This window comes from Bombina bombina, chromosome 3, assembly GCF_027579735.1.
Source record: "Bombina bombina isolate aBomBom1 chromosome 3, aBomBom1.pri, whole genome shotgun sequence".
Classification (NCBI taxonomy): Eukaryota; Metazoa; Chordata; class Amphibia; order Anura; family Bombinatoridae; genus Bombina; species Bombina bombina.
Window position 1 is genome coordinate 773570802 of NC_069501.1, and position 21054 is coordinate 773591855.

At 36.1% G+C, this 21054-nt stretch overlaps 1 protein-coding gene across 3 annotated transcripts in view; it reads left to right on the forward strand.

Annotated features, from left to right (window-relative positions):
• The window catches only part of LOC128654012 (interleukin-1 receptor type 1), a 317896-nt gene extending 297160 nt beyond the window's left edge, over positions 1-20736 (forward strand). For all 3 annotated transcript variants that reach the window (XM_053707657.1, XM_053707656.1, XM_053707658.1), the window contains one exon: positions 19559-20736. In XM_053707657.1, the coding sequence (XP_053563632.1) occupies positions 19559-19893 (335 nt within the window). In that variant the 3' untranslated portion in view covers positions 19894-20736. The remainder of the gene's footprint in view (positions 1-19558) is intronic.
• Positions 20737-21054: the final 318 nt, after the last annotated feature.

Here is a 21054-nt window from a genome sequence, read left to right on the forward strand (position 1 = left end):
TTGAGCCGTAATTCCATTTGCTTGCACTCGCAAACCAATAAATATGCTGTTGGAAGCAATATCGTTTATCGACTGCTTCCAACGGCCCGTTATACCTCAATTTCAGCAACCGGACTCCAGCTGCCGAAAACATTATCGTGTCCCATACAAAGTATAGGAATCCGCTAATCTTTAAATAATACTCGGTTTCCAATGCCTGCGCAAACCACAAATACACTGTCGGAGGTAAAAAAAATAAAAATAACACCCAGCTCAACTAGGTGTAAAACAGGAAAAAAGGTGCTCTTTGAGACCTTTTTCCCATTGAAATCTAACCCGACACGTCAAAACCCCTCTATCTGCCATCCCCCCATATAGCAACTTATAATAAATCTATTAACCTCTAAACCGCCATGCCCCACAACGCAAACTAGCTATTTAAACTATAAAGCCCAAATCCACAATGCATCTATTAAATCTATTAACCCCTAATCCACAATGCCCCCACATTGCAAAGTATCTATTAAATATATTAACCTCTAATCCGCCATCCCCAACAATGCAATCTAGCTATTTAAAGTACTAACCCCTAATCTGCCAATAACCCACATTGCAATTAACTAATTACTAAGCCCCCTAAACTAACAATCCCTAAATTAACCCCATTACATAAATTAAAATAATACTAAATTATGATTAAAATAAAAAACCTAACATTACTTTAAAAATAAAAAAAATAAGTATAAATTAGTTTTATTTTTTTAGATTAGGGATTTTGGGCAATTTTAAAAGAGCTGAATGCCCTTTTAAGGGCAGTAAAGGAGCATAATGGCCTTTTAAGGTCAATGCCCATACAAATGCCCCTTTAGGAGCAATAGGTAGGATTTTTTAGTGTTAGTTTTTTTTTATTTTGGGGGGTTTGGTGGGTGGGGGGTTTTTACTGTTAGAGGGGGGACTTATAAAAAAATTTTAAGGAAAAGAGCTGTTTAACTTAGGGCAATGCCCTGTAAAAACATAATTTATGTAAGAACTTAACTGATAAATTAATTTCTTTCATATTGGCAAGAGTCCATGAGTTACTGACGTATGGGATATACAATCCTACCAGGAGGGGCAAAGTTTCCCAAACCTCAAAATGCCTATAAATACACACCTCACCACACCCACAATTCAGTTTAATGAATAGTCAAGTAGTGGGCTGATAGAAAAAAAAGGAGTAAAAAACATCAAAAAAGGAATTGGAAATATAATTGTGCTTTATACAAAAAAATATAACCACCATAAAAAGGGTGGGTCTCATGGACTCTTGCCAATATGAAAGAAATGAATTAATCCTGTAAGTTCTTACATAAATTATGTTTTCTTTCATGTAATTGGCAAGAGTCCATGAGCTAGTGACATATGGGATAGTAATACCCAAGATGTGGAACTCCACAGAATAGTCACTAGAGAGGGAGGGATAAAATAAAAACAGCCATTTTCCCCTGAAAAAATTAAATCCACAACCAAAAAAATAAGTTTTTCTCATAATTGAAAAGAAAAAACTTAAAACATAAGCAGAGGAATCAAACTGAAACAGCTGCCTGAAGAACTTTTCTACCAAAAATTGCTTCCGAAGAAGCAAATACATCAAAACGGTAGAATTTAGTAAATGTATGCAAAGAAGACTAAGGCCTCACTTCCATTGAGTCGTAATTCAGTTTGCGTGCACTCGCAAACCGTTAAATATGCTGTCGAAAGCAATAGCGTTTAACGACTGTTTCCAATGGCGCGTTATACCTCAATATCGGCTGCCGGACTTCGGCTGCCGAAAAGATTTTCGCGTCCCATAGAAAGTAATAGAAGCCGTTAATCGATAAATTATACCAGGTTTCCATTGAAAGCGCTAACCGTTAATACATTGTCGGAGGCTGTCGATACATTGAGATATATTACCCCCAGCTCAACTAGGTGTAAAAGAGGAAAATTGTGCTTTTTGAGACCTATTTTCTATTGAAATTATAAAACTTGCAAATAATGCAAGTGTTTTAATGTAGAAATAAATTGTTATAAGTAATATTTATTGTTGTCTCATGTATAGAAATAGTTGAACTTATATTCTAATAGAAATATCAGTATATATTTAAATATAATAATATATGCAAGAACATATCTACAGAATGCAAACTAGACCTATGCCTAGGGCAGCAAGAAATATTACTTATATTTATGAAGTGTTAAATATAATTATATTAGAAAATAGTATTTGAATATTAAAAATATGGATAAGTGTTTTTTTATTTTTCTTGAGAGGCGATCACAGGTAATAAGCACGGACGTTAAACGTAAATTCTATAGCGTAAGGTCGGGTTACCTTAGCAACTAATTGATTTTCAAGAAATCCGACGTCAGATGGAAGCGTTAACACAACGTTAACTTACAGCTACACGAAAAGAGCGACTGCGCGCAACACGCTAATCTTTTCAATGGAAACCTGGTACTAAAATGCAGCCGTAAATTACTTTTAGCTGTCGGCCGCTTCGGTAGCTTACGGCTCCATTTTTAACGACTCAATGGAAGCGAGGCCTAAGTCGCTGCTTTGCAAATCTGATCAACTGAAGCTTCATTCTTAAAAGCCCACAAAGTGGAGACTGATCTAGTAGAATGAGCTGTGATTCTCTGAGGCGGGGCCTGACCCGACTCCAAATAAGCCTTTTGAATCAAAAGCTTTAACCAAGATGACAAGGAAATGGCAGAAGCTTTCTGACCTTTCATAGAACCAGAAAAGACAACAAATAGACTTGAAGTCTTCCTGAAATCTTTAGTAGCTTCAACATAATATTTCAAAGCTCTTACAACATCCAGGGAATGTAAGGATCTCTCCAACGAATTCTTAGGATTAGGATACAAAGAGGGGACAACAATTTCCATATTAATGTTGTTAGAATTCACAACTTTAGGTAAAAATTTATATTAAGTCCGCAAAACAGCTTTATCTTGAGTAAAAATCAGAAAAGGTGACTCACAGGAAAGAGCAGATAATTCAGAAACTCTTCTAGCAGAAGAGATAGCCAAAAGAAACAACACTTTCCAAGAAAGTAGTTTAATATCCAAAGAATGCATAGGCTCAAAAGGAGGAGCCTGTAAAGCTCTCAAGACCAAATTAAGACTCCAAGGAGGAGAGATTGATTTAATGAGAGGCTTGATACGGACCAAAGCCTGAACAAAACAGTGAATATCAGGAAGTTTAGCAATCTTTCTGTGAAATAAAACAGAAAGAGCAGAGATTTGTCCCTTCAAGGAACTGGCAGACAAACCTTTATCCAAACCATCCTGAAGAAACTGTAAAATTCTAGGAATTCTAAAAGAATGCCAGGATAATTTATGAAAAGAACATCATGAAATATGTCTTCCAAACTTGATAATAAATCTTCCTAGAAACAGATTTACGAGCCTGTAGTATCAATCACTGAGTCAGAGAAACCTCTATGACTAAGCGTTGAATTTCCATACCTTCAAATTTATTGATTTGAGATCCTGGTGGAAAAACGGTCCTTGAGACAGAAGATCTGGTCTTAAAAGAAGTGGCCAAAGTTGACAACTGGACATCCGGACAAGATCTGCATACCAGAACCTGTGAGGCCATGCTGGTGCTACCAGAAACACAAACAAATGTTCCATGATGATCTTGGAGATCACTTTTGGAAGAAGAACTAGAGGCGGGAAGATATAAGCAGGTTGATAAAAACAAGGAACTCTGCCTGAGGATCCCTGGACCTGCACAGGTACCTGGGAAGTTTCTTGTTCAGATGGGAAGCCATCAGATCTATTTGTGGAAGACCCCACATCTGAACAATATGAAAAAACACATCTGGATGGAGTGACCACTCCCTCGGATGTAAAGTCTGATGGCTGAGATAATCCGCTTCCCAATTGTCTACACCTGGGATATGTACTGCATTAAGATCTGGATTCCGCCCAAGCAAGTATCCGAGATACTTCTTTCATAGCTAGGGGACTGCGAGTCCCACCCTAATGATTGACATATGCAACAGTTGTGACATTGTCTGTCTGAAAACAAATGAATGGTTCTCTCTTCAATAGAGGCCAAACCTGAAGAGCCCTGAAAATAGCACAGAGTTCTAAAATATTGATTGGTAACCTCGCCTCTTGAGATTTCCAAACCCCTTGTGCTGTCAGAGATCCCCAGACAGCTCCCCAACCTGAAAGACCTGCATCTGTTGTGATTACAGTCCAGGTTGCTCGAACAAAGGAGTCCCCTTGAACTATACGATGGAACCACCAGTCAGAGAGAGTCGAACATTGGGATTTAAGAATATTAATTGTGATATCTTTGTATAATCCCTGCACCATTGATTCAGCATACAAAGCTGGAGAGGTCTCATATGAAAACGAGCAAAGGGGATTGTGTCCGATGCTGCAGTCATGAAACCTAAAACTTCCATGCACAAATACACTGAAGGGGATAACTGAAACTGAAGGTTCTGACAAGCTGAAACCAATTTTACTCATCTCTTGTCTGTTAGAGACAGAGTTATGGGCACTGAATCTATCTGGAAACCTAAAAAGGTGACCCTTGTCTGAGGAATCAAGGGACTTTTTGGTAAATTAATCCTCCAACCATGTATTTGAAGAAAAAACACTAGTTGATTTGTGTGAGATTCTGCATAATGCAAAGACTGAGCTAGTACCAAGATATCGTCCAAATAAGGAAACACCGCAATACCCTGTTCTCTGATTACAGAGAGAAGGGCACCAAGAACCTTTGAAAAAATTATTGGAGCAGTCGCTAGGCCAAATGGAAGAGCGACAAATTGGTAATGCTTGTCTAGAAAAGAGAATCTCAAAAACCAATAGTGACCTGGATGAATCGTAATGTGAAGATATGCATCTTGTAAGTCTATCGTGGGCATATAATGACCTTGCTGAACAAAAGGCAGAATAGTCCTTATAGTCACCATTTTGAAAGTTGGCACTCTTACAAAACGGTTCAAAATTTTCAGATCCAGAACTGGCCTGAATGAATTTTCTTTCTTTGGGACAATGAATAGATTTGAATAAAACCCCAGACCCTGTTCCTGAAACTGAACTGGTATAATTACCCCTGAAAGCTATAGATCTGAAACACACTTCAGAAAAGCCTGAGCCTTCATTGGATTTGCTGGAACATGTGAGAGAGAAAATCTTCTCACAGGAGGTCTTATTCTGAAACCTATTCGATACCTTTGAGAGACAATGCTCTGAATCCAAAAATTAACCAAGCTAGGGGGCGCTCCCTACTACATAAATGAATATATGACCATCTAAAAGTAAAAAAAAGATCACTCTCGAACAGGCTCTAGACATGGATACAAAAGACAAAGGGGAGCCTCATGTGTAGATCAGAGATGTAACATATCCCACACTTAATAAAAAGCCAAATGGATACTCACATTTAGCTAAAGCACCCTTGTGTGCTCGTGGTAGCAGGCTAATAACTCAGGGTGTATCAGCTAACTCAGGCAGCAAATAACACTCAGGAACACCAGATGCAGTACCAAGATGGAGTACTGAATGCAGTTCGCCCCAAAGAGCAATAGGGATAAAAGTAAGGTGCTAACACTTGGCTTATGTAAAACACAAGGTTTATTCAAACTCACATAAAAACAAAAGCTTCAAGTGATAGATAGGGCATAGACATGTAGCTCCCCTAATGCAACGCGTTTCTCTGCTTTAAAATCGCCGTTTCCTCAGGCATATAGGCACCTTACTATCTCCTAAACCCTTATACAATGAATAACCAATTAAAACAAAGGATAGGAAGGCATGATTAAACACATGTGTGTACAATTAAAGTTTCTTTGTGAAACAGTACCTAATAACAACAATTACAATGTATAACACATATTTGAAATCTGATGGAACACTTACAGTATAGCACCCTAATCACACCTATATGCAATATCTGATTGTAATATTGTGTTGTGTCCAAAAAGTTAAGTTTTATGCAAAAATAAAAGCTATCTCGAAAATACCTAAATTGGGAGACCAGCCTCGACACTGCTTTATACTTAGTGGAATATATGGTGTTTTCTTACTTTATTTTAAAATTGTTGTGTCATAGATCCATTGCTCTATTTCATGAGTCCCTGATGTTTTATTCAATCTGCAGTGTGCAGCTTGAGTGGAATAGAACCCTATTGGACTGTTAAGGTCAAATGTGTATAGAGACCAATCATAAAATCTTATATTTGCAACATCACTAGTTACTAGGCAGTTCTATTATTGACCCCTATTGGACTGTTAAGGTCACATGTGTTTAGAGACCAATCATAAAATCTCATATTTGCAACGTCACTAGTTACTAGGCAGTTCTATTATTGACCCCTATTGGACTGTTAAGGTCACATGTATATAGAGACCAATCATAAAATCACATATTTGCAACATCACTAGTTACTAGGCAGTTCTATTATTGACCCCTATTGGACTGTTAAGGTCACATGTGTATAGAGACCAATCATAAAATCTCATATTTGCAACGTCACTAGTTACTAGGCAGTTCTATTATTGACCCATATTGGACTGTTAAGATCACATGTGTATAGAGACCAATCATAAAATCTCATATTTGCAACGTCACTAGTTATTAGGCAGTTCTATTATTGACCCCTATTGGACTGTTAAGGTCACATGTATATAGAGACCAATCATAAAATCACATATTTGCAACATCACTAGTTACTAGGCAGTTCTATTATTGACCCCTATTGGACTGTTAAGGTCACATGTGTATAGAGACCAATCATAAAATCTCATATTTGCAACGTCACTAGTTACTAGGCAGTTCTATTATTGACCCCTATTGGACTGTTAAGGTCACATGTGTATAGAGACCAATCATAAAATATCATATTTACAATATCACTAGTTACTAGGCAGTTCTATTACTAGGCTGTTCTATTATTGGCCCCTATTTAACTATTAAGGTCACATGTGCATAGAGACCAATCATAAAATCTCATGTTTGCAACATCACTAGGCAGTTCTATTATTGATGCTCATAACATCGCCAAACAAGTCTTTGCTCTTGTTAATGATGCCTAATAGCTAAATGGTTAGATCTAAAACATATGTGTAGTAATAATATTATATTTAATCCATACTATTATGTACGCTATGTGACCTAAACATATCTTCTTGATCCTTATATACTTCATTATGTGCTTAAAAAAGCACCTGATTGGAGTCTTATTCTGCACATGTGATTAGCCATCGACCAACAAAGAAAATCTTGTCAGGTTCCTCACTATTTGCTAACCAGGAATATCTCTCCAATACTCTAACCTGTCAAAATAATCGTCATCAGTTGTTAGCGGGATTTGCTGTTATAAAAAATATCCATGGAGCCTTATGTCTGACGTTAGCTATCATATATTAAACATAAGTATATATCCCAAATATATCTATATATATATATATATTAATATATATAAGTATTGGAGAAATATTCCTGGTTAGCATACTAGTGACGAACCTGACAGGATTTTCTTTGATTTGGTCGATGGCTAATCACATGGCAGAAATAAGACTCCAAGCAGGTGCCCTTTTAATCACATAATGGAGTGTATAAGGATCAAGAAGATACTGTTTAGGTCACATTAGCTACATAATAGTATGGATTAAATATAATATACATACTACACATATGTTTTAGATCTAACCATTTAGCTATTAGGGCATCATTACAAGAGCAAAGACTTGTTTGGCGATGTTATGAGCATCAATAATAGAACTGCCTAGCAACTAGTGATGTTGCACATATGCGTTTTTCTGATTCGTCGCTATACACATGTGACCTTAATAGTTCAATAGGGGCCAATAATAGAACAGCCTAGCAATAGAACTGCCTATTAACTAGTGATGTTGCAAATATGAGATTTTATGATCGGTCTCTATACACAATGTGACCTTAACAGTCCCAATAGGGTCAATAATAGAACTGCCTAGTAACTAGTGACATTGCAAATATGAGATTTTATGATGGTCTCTATACACATGTGACCTTACAGTCCAATAGGGCGTCCAATAATAGAACTGCCTAGTAAACTAGTGATGTTTTAATTATAAGATTTTATGATTGGTCTCTATACACATGTGACCTTAACAGTCCAATAGGGGTCAATGATAGAACTACCTAGTAACTAGTGATGTTGTAAATATGAGATTTTATGATTGGTCTCTATACACATGTAACCTTAACAGTCCAATAGGGTTCTATTCCACACAAGCTGCACACTGCAGATTGAATAAAACATCAGGGACTCATGAAATAGAGCAATGGATCTATGACACAACGATTGTAAAATAAAGTAAGCAAACATACCATATATTCCACTAAGTATAAAACAGTATCAAGGCTGGTCTCCCAATTTAGGTATTTTCGAGATAGCTTTTATTTTTGCATAATACTTAACTTTGTGGACACAGCACAATATTACAATCAGATATTGCATATAGGTGTGATTAGGGTGCTATACTGTAAGTGTTCCATCAGATTTCAAATATGTGTTATACATTGTAATTGTTATTAGGTACTGTTTCACAAAGAAACTTTAATTGTACACACATGTGTTCAATCATGCCTTCAAGGGGGTGTGTTTTATCCTTTGTTCTAATTGGTTATTCATTGTATAAGGGTTTTGGAGATAGTAAGGTGCCTATATGCCTGCGGAAAACAGGGATTTTATAGCCCGAAGGAAACGCTTTGCATTAGGGGGCTACCATGTCTTTGTTTTTATGTGAGTTTTAATAAACCTTGTGTTTTACATAAGCCAAGTGTTAGCACCTTACTTTTATTCCTATCGCTATTTGGGCCGAACTGCATTCAGTACTCCATCTGGGCACTGCATCTGGTGTTCCTGAGTGTTACCTGCTGCCTGGGTTAGCTGATAAACTTTGAGTTATTAGCCTGCTACCACAAGCACACAAGGGTGCTTCAGCTAATGTGAGTATCCTTTTGGCTTTTTATTCAGTGTGGGATTTGTGTACATCTCTGATCTACACATGAGGCGCCCCTTTGTCTTTTGTATCAATGCTCTGAATCCAATGATTTTGGACAAAATATGCCCACATGTTCTGGAAATTTTTTAATCTGCCCTCCACCAGCTGAACTGGAAATGAGGGCCGCACCATCATGCAGACTTGGGGGCTGGCTTTGATTTCTTAAAAGGCTTGGATTTATTCCAACATGCAGAAGGCTTCCCACTTGGAATCAGATTCTTTGGGGAAGGATTTTGTTTCTGTTCCTTATTCTGTCAAAAAGAACAAAAACGATTAGAAGCTTTAGATTGTACCTTTAGATCTTTTATCCTGAGGTAAAAAAATGCCCTTACCCCAGTGACAATTTAAATAATGGAATGCAACTGAGGAACCAAATAAAATGTTACCTTGGAAAGAAGAGATAGTAATCTAGACCATGTCAGCATTCCAATATTGAGCCACAAAGCTCTTCTAGCTAAAATAGCTAAATACATAGATTTAACATCAATTTTGATGATATAAAAAATAGCATCACAGATAAAATGATTAGCATGTTGAAGCAAGCGAACAATGCTAGAAAAATCAGAATCTGTTTCCTGTTGCGCTAAGCTTTCCAACCAGAAGGTTCATTGCAGCTGCAACATCAGCTATAGAAATTGCAGGGCCTGAGAAGATAGCCAGAAAATAAATAAGCTTTCCTTAGATACGGATTCAAGTTTCCTATCTAAAGGATCCTTAAAGGAAGTGCTATCTCCATAGGATAGTAGTACTTTTGGCAAGAGTAGAAATAGACCCATCAACTTTCGGGATTTTTTCCCAAATCTCCAATCTGGCTGCTGGCAAAGGATACAACTTTTTAAAACTAGAAGAAGAATAAAATAAGTACCAGGCCTATTCCATTTCCTTTGAAATCATATCAGAAATAGCATCAGGAAACTGGAAAACCCTCTGGAGTAACCACAGGAGGTTTATAAACAGAATATAAACATTTACTAGTTTAATATCAAGAGGACTAGTTTCCTCAATATCCAAAGTAATTAACATTTCTTTCAACAAGGAACAAATATACTCCATCTTAAAGAGATAAGTAGATTTGTCGAGTGTCAATATCTGAGGTAGGATCTTCTAACTCAGATAGATCCTCATCAGAGGAGGATAATTCAGTATGTTTTCGGTCATTTGAAAATTCATCATCTTTATGAGAAGTTTTAAAAGATCTTTTACGTTTGTTAGAGGCGGAATGGCAGACAAAGCCTTCTGAATCACATCAGCAATAAAAACTTTTTATATTCACAGGGATATCATGTACATTAGATGTTGAAGGAACAACAGGCATTGTACTAGTACTGATGGATACATTCTTTGCATGTAAAAGCTTATCATGACAACTGTTACATACTACAGCTGGAGATATAATCACCGCTAACTTACAACAGATACACTTATCTTTTGTAGAACTGTTATCAGACAGCAGGGATCCAACAGTGGTTTCTGAGACAGGATCAGATTGAGACATCTTGCAAATCTAAGAGAAAAAACAACATAGAAAGCAAAATGATCAATTCCCTTATATGGCAGTTTTTCAGGAATGGGAAAAAAATGCAAACCTCATAGCCCTCTGAGCATAGAAAAAGGCAAGAGGCATATAGGAAGTGGGTTTAAATAATATAAAATTACTTGGCGCCAACTACATCCGGCAACGCAAAACAAATTTTTTTGGCGGCTAACAACATCCGGAAATGACGCAACTCGCGTCATGGCAGATGCAACCTTGCAAGGAAACCTGGCACCGGAAATGGTGAATTTGCATCACTGAACGTACCTTCGCGCCAACAAATTCTCGCACCAAGAATGATGCAAATAAATATCAGCATTTTGCGCCTCACAAGCCTAAATTTTGCCCGCGAAAATTTAATGAAAACAGTCATTTTGAAGAAAAGACCTATACCCCAGGTAAGAAAAAATAACTTCCTAAATATGTTTTTCCCCAATTTGAAACTGATAGTCTGCAAAAAGGAATATACATAAATCTGACTCATGGCAAATAAAAGTACAATACATATATTTAGAACTTTACATTAATGCATAAAGTGGCCAAACCATAGCTGAGAGTATCTTTAAGAAATAAAAACATACTTACCGAAGACACCCATCCACATATAGCAGATAGCCAAACCAGTACTGAAACAGTTATCAGTAGAGGTAATGGAATATGAGAGTATATCATCGATCAGAAAAAGGGAGGTAGGAGATGAAATCTCTACGACCAATAACAGAGAACCTATGAAAAGATTTCCTGCAAGGAAAACCATAGAATTTAATAGGTGATACATCCCTCTAACATTCACTGTACTCTGAGAGGAATCTGGCTATCACAGAAGAAAATCAAGCACAAACTTACTTCACCACCTCCAAACTGAATTGTGGGTGAGGTCAGGGGTGTATTTATAGGCATTTGAGGTTTGGGAAACGTTTGCCCCTCCTGGTAGGATTGTATATCCCATACGTCACTAGCTCATGGACTCTTGCCAATTACATGAAAGAAAGACCCTTTTAAGGGCTATCGGTAGTTTAGTATTAGATTAGGTGTGTTTTTACTTTGGGGGTGCTTTTTTATTTTCATAGGGATTAGGTTTAATTTTTTTATTTTTTATAATCTTGTTTATTATTTTATGTAATGTTAGTTTTTTATTTTCTGTAATCGTAGTTTAATTTAAACTTATTTTTTTATTTTTAAAGTAATGTTAGTTTTTTTATTTTAATTGTAATTTAGTATTATTTTAACTTATGTAATGGGGTTAATTTAGGAGGTGTTAGGTTAGGGGGCTTAGTGATTAGTTAATTGCGACGTGTGTTATTGGCGGTTTAGGGGTTAATACATTTATTTGGTTAATTGCAATGTGGGTTATTGGCGGATTAGGGGTTTATAGTTTAAATAACTAGATTGTTTTGTGGGGGATGGCGGATTAGGGGGTAATTTTTTTTAATAGATAGTTTGCGATGTGGGGGCATTGCGGATTAGGGGTTCATACATTAGCTATTAAAATATATGGCACCGTATATGTGATCGAGTGTAGTGTAAGGTCGGGTTATCATAGTAACCTATTAATGTTTTATAAACCGAGCATCGAGTCGAAGCGTTAACACAACGCTAACTTACACCTACACGAAAAGAGTGACCACTCGCAAAGCGGAAACCTTTTCAATGGAAACCTGGTACTCAAAATGGAGCCGTAAATTACTTTTAGCTGATCGGCCGCTTTGGTAGCTTGCGGGCTCCATTTTTAACGGCTCAATGGAAGCAAGCTCTGAGTGTGCCCCTGCTCACGACCTAGTAAACAGGTGTTTGTGAACCCAGAAAATGGGCCATGACCTGTGTTTGAAGAACATTATATGGAGCCAGATTACGAGTGGCACGCTAACTGTTGCATGCAAGCAAGTAAAGGGTTTTATTGTGACTCTTTTTTATAACAGTTGAAGTAAACGCATTTGCTTGAGCACAATTGAATTTAACATGCATTGGGATGGCATGACTTTAGAGCTTTGGTTAACAAAAAAGTGTAAAAAAAACCCCATCAAAAATACATTTAAAAGTACAGTTGCAATCATAATAACACTGTCCGATAAAATATTACAAAAATATTGGACTGCAAAGGGCTTTAACATAGAGACACATACATATATATGTCTAAATATGTATATGTATGTACAGTATGTGTGTGTGTATATATATACATATATATATATATATATATATATATATCCAACAAACAAGGTAAGGTCCAGCACCTTAAATTTTTAAACCACTTCCAAGTGTAAAGACATATATTTTCAAGGTAGTAAAGTGCACGTACACTAGAGAGGCCTGCCAACCTCTCAAAATATAAAATTAATATTTTTATTAAAAACAGTGCTGTCGCTATTTTTTAAATTCTTGGCTATACATAAGTATGTATATATTAGGATTGCACCGATTTTTTTAAGACTGAGTACAAGTACTGACTTTTTTCAAATACTCACCGCTACCAATTACCAATACTTTGTTTTTAAATTGTGTCAGTTTCCCAAGCACAATACAGACTAATGATTAAGGTAGTTTCTTTATTATTATGAAGAACTGTAACTCAAAAGACATTATAAAAATAATAAAAGTTTTATTTATTTGTTGTCACAGTATAAATAAAAATAATACAAATAAAATATATTAATGATAACAACAATAAATAAAAAATGTAAAATCACAACCAACCAAAAGTGCAATATAGTAAAAACTATAACAGTGTACTGTTTAATCATTTGACTAGATTACATTTGACTGGTAAGCTTTACCAATTCTTTCATTACATGTCCAACTCTATTAAAGTCTATGGAGTTGGAAATGTGAACAGAGAAATGGTAAAGCTTACCAATCATATATAATCTAAATCTAGTCCTATAATTGTAGGATGAGTGTTCATATGAATTAACTTAATTTTTTCTATGAACACTCTTCCTGTAATTATATAAGCTAAGGATGTTTCTCAGAGAACAGTATGTTTTGAACATAATTGTGCAAGATGAGAACTAGCAGTATAACAGGCAATCTAGCAATTAGAATATGTTTTCAAAAGTTAGACGCAAGTTCTTTTTAATAATGCAAACCACCCTCGGAAGATGACTCTTCTTTTCTGGAGGACAAGTGCATTGAAACCCTTTGCAGTCAAATAGCTGAAAACATGTAAAATCATATTTGTGTAATATTCATATATAATAAAGTGTTTAACTGTGTATTTACTGAAAATACTTCACATTGGGGTATATGTTCTAAGTATTTATATATATATATATATATATTATATATATATATATATATATATATATATGTGTATATATATATATATATATATATATATATATATATATATATATATATATACATATAGGCCCCTATTTATCAACCTGTCAACTTACTTGCATTTGCCGGTACCAATACACTCACCTAAGATCGCCTAACATCGCTGCCGCAGACCTTAATACGTTCTCCAAAGTTACCAAAAAAGCTGTCAAAAAGCCATGCACCAAGTACCGGGCGATGAGCAGTGGACTGTTGTTAACAAACAGTCATCGATCTCGCTGCTCTTTGGCTTTTTCCCAGCTTTATTGGTATACTGTAACTAAACACCCACACTATACTATACTGTTTTACCCCTATATCGCCGATCCCGGACCCCGCCGCAACTAAAAAAAGTTATTAAGCCCTAAACCGCAGCTCCCGGAGCCCACCGCCACCTACATTATACTTATTAACCCCTAATCTGCCGTCCCCTATACCGCCGCCACCTACATTATGTTATTAACCCCTAATCTGCACCCCCCCTACAACGCCGCCACCTACATTATACTTATTAACCCCTAATCTCCCCCCCTACACCGCCACCACCTACATTATACTTATTAACCCCTAATCTGCCGCCCCCTACACCGCCGCCACCTACATTATGTTATTAACTCCTAATCTGCCCCCCCACACCGCTACCACCTACATAACACTTATTAACCCCTAATCTGCCATCCCCAACGTCGCCACCACTATATTAAATGTATTAACCCCTAAACCTAAGTCTAACCCTAACACCCCCTAACTTAAATCTAATTTAAATAAATATAAATAAAATTACTATCATTAATTACATTATTCCTATTTAAAACTAAATACTTACCTATAAAATAAACCCTAAGATAGCTACAATATAACTAATAGTTACATTGTAGCTATCTTAGGGTTTATTTTTATTTTACAGGGAAGTTTGTATTTATTTTAACTAGGTAGAATAGTTATTAAATAGTTATTAACTATTTAATAACTACCTAGCTAAAATAAATACAAAAGTACCTGTAAAATAAAACCTAACCTAAGTTACAATAACACCTAACACTACACTACAATTAAATACAATTAACTAAATTACATACAATTAACTAAATTAAATACAATAACCTAAATTAAATTAAATATCTAAAGTACAACCCCCCCCCCCCACTAAATTACAGAAATAAAAAACAAATTACAGATCTTGAAACTAATTACACCTAATCTAATAGCCCTATCAAAATAAAAAAAAAAACCTAGCCTAAACTAAACTATCAATAGCCCTTAAAAGGGCCTTTTGCGGGGCATTGCTCCAAAGTAATCAGCTCTTTTACCTGTAAATAAAAATACAAACAACCCCCCCAACAGTAAAACCCACCACCCACACAACCAACCCCACCAAAAAAAAATACTAACTAAAAAAACCTAAGCTCCCCATTGCCCTGAAAAGGGCATTTGGATGGGCATTGCCCTTAAAAGGGCAGTTAGTTCTTTTGCAGCCCAAAGCCCTAACCTAAAAATAAAACAAACCCAATACACCCTTAAAAAAAACTAACACTAACCCCCTGAAGATCGACTTACCGGGAGACGTCTTCATCCAAGCCAGGCAGAAGTGGTCCTCCAGACGGGCAGAAGTCTTCATCCAGACGGCATCTTCTATCTTCATCCATCCGACGCGGAGCGGGTCCATCTTCAAGACATCAGACGGGGAGCACCAAGATGGCGTCCCTTAGATTCCGATTGGCTGATAGAATATTATCAGCCAATCGGAATTAAGGTAGAAAAAATCCTATTGGCTGATGCAATCAGCCAATAGGATTGAACTTCAATCCTATTGGCTGATTAGAACAGCCAATTGAATGCAAGCTCAATCCTATTGGCTGTTCCAATCAGCCAATAGGATTGAAGTTCAATCCTATTGGCTGATTGCATCAGCCAATAGGATTTTTTCTACCTTAATTCCGATTGGCTGATTTTTATCAGCCAATCGGAATCTAAGGGACGCCATCTTGGATGACGTCACTTAAGGAACCTTCATTCGTCGGGTAGTCGTCGGCCGAAGAGGATGCTCTGCGTCGGATGTCTTGAAGATGGACCAGCTCCGCGCCGGATGGATGAAGATAGAAGATGCCGTCTGGATGAAGACTTCTGCCGTCTGGAGGACCACTTCTGCCCGGCTTGGATGAAGACTTCTGCCCGTCTTGAGGACCACTTCTGCCCTGCTTGGATGAAGATGTCTCCCAGTAAGTCGATCTTCAGGGGGTTAGTGTTAAGTTTTTTTAAGGGTGTATTGGGTGGGTTTTTTTTGTTAGTATTTTTTTGGGGGGGGTTGGTTGTGTGGGTGGTGGGTTTTACTGTTGGGGGGGTTGTTTGTATTTTTTTTTATAGGTAAAAGAGCTGATTACTTTGGGGTAATGCCTCTCAAAAGGCCCTTTTAAAGGGACACTGAACCCAAATTTTGTCTTTCGTGATTCAGATAGAGCATGCAATTTTAAGCAACTTTCTAATTTACTCCTATTATCAAATTTTCTTCCTTCTCTTGGTATCTTTATTTGAAATGCAAGAATGTAAGTTTAGATGCCGGCCCATTTTTGGTGAATAACCTGGGTTATTCTTGCTGATTGGTGGCTAAATTCATCCACCAAGAAAAAAGTGCTATCCAGAGTTATGAAACCAAAAAGAACTTAGATGCCTTCTTTTTCAAATAAAGATAGCAAGTGAACAAAGAAAAATTGATAATAGGAGTAAACTAGAAAGTTGCTTAAAATTGCATGTTCTATCTGAATCACGAAAGAAAAAATTTGGTTTCAGTGTCCCTTTAAGGGCTATTGGTAGTTTAGTTTAGGCTAGGGTTTTTTTTTTTATTTGGGGGGGTTGCTTTTTTTTATTTTGATAGGGCTATTATATTAGGTGTAAATAGTTTAAATTTCTGTAATTTGTTTATTATTTTCTGAAATTTAGTGGGGTTTTTGTACTTTAGATAATTTAATTTAGGTTATTGTATTTAATTTAGTTAATTTATTTAATTATAGTGTAGTGTTAGGTGTAATTGTAACTTAGGTTAGGTTTTATTTTACAGGTACTTTTGTATTTATTTTAGCTAGGTAGTTATTAAATAGTTAATAACTATTTAGTAACTATTCTACCTAGTTAAAATAAATACAAACTTGCCTGTAAAATAAAAATAAACCCTAAGATGGCTATAATGTAACTATTAGTTATATTGTAGCTATCTTAGGGTTTATTTTATAGGTAAGTATTTAGTTTTAAATAGGAATAATGTAGTTAATGATAGTAATTTTATTTATATTTATTTAAATTAGATTTAAGTTAGGGGGTGTTAGGGTTAGACTTGGGTTTAGGGGTTAATAAATTTAATATATTGGCGGCAACGTTGGGGACGGCAGATTAGGGGTTAATAAGTGTTATGTAGGTGGCGGCGGTATAGGGGGCAGATTAGTGGTTAATAAGTGTTATGTAGGTGGCGGCGGTGTAGGGGGAGCAGATTAGGGGTTAATAACATAATGTAGGTGGCGACGGTGTAGGGGGGGCAGATTAGGGGTTAATAACATAATGTAGGTGGAGGCGGTGTAGGGGGGGCAGATTAGGGGTTAATAAGTATAATGTAGGTGGTGGCAGTGTCAGGGGCAGCAGATTAGGGGTGTTTAGACTCGGGGTATATGTTAGGGTGTTAGGTATAAATTTAACTTTATTCTCCCATAGGAATCAATGGGATATCGGGCAGCAGCGAACATAAGCTTTCGCTGCTTTCAGACTCCCATTGATTCCTATGGCATCCGCCGCCTCCAGGGCGGCGGATTGAAAACCAGGTACGCTGGGCCGGAATAGTGCCGAGCGTACCTGGTAGAAATTTGTTAACTTGCAAAAGTAGTCAGATAGTGCCGAATTTGCATTCGGAACATCTGTAATGACGTAAGCATCGATCTGTGTCAGACTTTGACCGGCAGATCGTATGTTACGTCACAAAATTCTACTTTTGCCGGTCTGTAGGGTTTGATAAATAAGGGGAATCAGGCTCGCCACAATTACGCTGCGGAATTCCAGCGTATTTGCAGTTGACGGCTTGATAAATAGGCCCCATAGTAACAAGTAAGGGTGTTAGGTTTTTTCCCACTTTTCTTGCTCCATTGAAGTCCATGGGGGAATATGATAACGTAATTGCAATATTCGGACCTAGGCTTTTTGAGCATGTCAGAGTAGCAGTTATGCAATTTTTTTTACTTTCAACTTGATACATGCAAAAAATCTTACATTTGTCTGTATTAACATACAAGCAGGAGCTCAAACTACCGCTCCACTCGTGATCTAGCTCATGGTGTATCTCCAAAATTACCAAACAGATTCATTAGCTTTATTTAGAATAGCTTAACACTCACTAAATCTGTTGAGCCAATGACAAGATATGAATAACAAAACCATTTTATGTAGAAAAGTTATGTAAACAGGATACAATAGCATTAATTAATCTCTCAGTGGGGGTGGGACATCCATTTTTGTATCTGGAATAATTGGTTGTGTTTATTGTACCCCCTGGCATAACATAATTAGCATTTCAATATCTAACTATTAAGACTCTCTAATTAGAAACACTGCTGTATCTAAATCAGTGTATCAGTTTGTTAATACTATCCCCTTAAAGGGAAACTACACACTAAATACATTGCATTCCCATCCCTTGAATTATGAATGCTACCATATTGGTTACATTGAAGGTATCTGGAGAGTTACTGCACATGTGCAAACACATCAGCACTGGAATGCAGTGAAATCTAGATTTTAACATGGAGGCACCCATGACTAGAGGGAGGCACGGAATAACTTCAATACTATGCTTATAAACTGTAGTTAGTGTTTATTGTCCCTTTAACATAAACAGCTTATAATAACTAGTGACTGTACTATTTACTTTACTGTCCTTAGTTGAACTGTGGAACTTTATGAATGCTTTATAAAATACAAATAACAGATGAAAATGAATTGAGTGTTGGAGAACTCAGATGTTAATTTGCCATCTTTAAAATTGAATGAAGTAGATGAGAAAGACAGTTCTGGAAAAATTAGTGTCAAGTGATAATATAATAGTTTTGAATTCTTACTAAATATATGGCACTGATATTACTGACATCATAGCGATTTTTTTTTCTGATTCTAGTCATATGCATTATGTGCACAGATGTCTATAATAATATTTCTGAAAATGAATTCAGAAGATAGAAAAGAGCCACCACATTTCAAAATATTGTTAATTTTCTTATGTTTTTACAATAAATGAACTTATTTTAAACATGAGTGACTAAAGTCTATTTGTTTTAAATCAATTTCAAATGTCATAGAGATTTTCATGATTCCACCATAAAGATGAATATTAATAAAAGCATCCAGTAAAGTCTCTCTGCTTAATTCCCCAAGTAGATTCCAGCCTCACCAATTTCATGAGCACCAGCAGTCTTTATGGGTTCAAAAGTTTCTATTTTAATTCTGCGCAAATGACACGATAAAGTTTACTAATATCACTATTCTTTAGTTAATCAGCTGCATAATATAACATAGAAAATGTGAAGTTAGAGAGGCTGGTCGAGCTGGAGAGATTCTTTTTTTATGACTATTAGAATTGTCTGGAGGTCCAGTTTAGGATCTTGAAAGACAGATACAACAGTAAATTTAATTGATGTTTCTTTGTATTTGCAGCTATTACAGACCTTATAGATGAAGCCATCTCACAAAGTAGAAGACTGATCATTGTTTTATTAAACACATATGGCAAGAATCGTTTAGAAGATAACTTTGAACAGCATTTAGCAATGTATGATGCTCTGATTCGGGATAAACTTCAAGTAATTTTAATAGAGCTTGAAAAGATAACAGATTACTCACAGATGCCAGAATCCATTAAATACATAAAACAAAAAAAAGGTGTTGTCCGTTGGAAAGGACAGTTTAATGATGTCTCTCTTTCCCCATCAACAAAGTTCTGGAAAAATATCAGATACAGAATGCCTCCAACAAACAAGCAACATTTTTAAAACTTTCTATTTGTTTTGAAAATGTCCATCAATAAGACCATCGGAGATATAGATATAGGTATGGACAGCAGATCAGTAGTTAGGCCTTATCTTGAGAATTGTGTGCAGTTCTGGAAGCCAAATCTCTACAAGGATATACATGAACTGTAATCTGTTCAAAGGAGGACTACTAAATGGTACATGGGGGGATATTTATCAAAGCGTCAATGTGTGGTTGAAGGGTAGTAGGTTAAGATGTAATTTGTATAAGCACTTCTTCACAGAAAGGGTGTTTGATTCATGGAATACACTTCCATGGGAGGTGGCTGTGAAAAGCATAAAGCTATCCTATCTAAATAAGCTTACACTTGTATCACATTTTGGGCAGACTTGTTGGGCTTGTGGTTCTTATCTGTCGTCAAAATCTCTGAAAGATTTATATAAATTGCAAGCAAATTGTACTGGTACTTACTTTTAATTATATGAACGAAATTTGGATTTTTTGTGTGGACCTCACCAACTTTATTAACTGCATCAGTTAAAGGATTCACAAAGCATTTAAAGAACAGAACATTACATTGTTATTCAATAGAGCTTATTCACTGAACTGAGAGTAAACTCTAGTATACTTAGTGATCAGTGTCAAGTGATAATATAATAGTTTTGAATTCTTACTAAATATATGGTACTGATATTACTGACATCATAGCAAATTTTTTTCTGATTCTAGTCATATGCATTATGTGCACAGATGTCTATAATAATATTTCTGAAAATGAATTCAGAAGATAGAAAAGAGCCACCACATTTCAAAATATTGTTAATTTTCTTATGTTTTTACAATAAATGAACTTATTTTAAACATGAGTGACTAAAGTCTATTTGTTTTAAATCAATTTCAAATGTCATAGAGATTTTCATGATTCCACCATAAAGATGAATATTAATAAAAGCATCCAGTAAAGTCTCTCTGCTTAATTCCCCAAGTAGATTCCAGCCTCACCAATTTCATGAGCACCAGCAGTCTTTATGGGTTCAAAAGTTTCTATTTTAATTCTGCGCAAATGACACGATAAAGTTTACTAATATCACTATTCTTTAGTTAATCAGCTGCATAATATAACATAGAAAATGTGAAGTTAGAGAGGCTGGTTGAGCTGGAGAGATTCTTTTTTATGACTA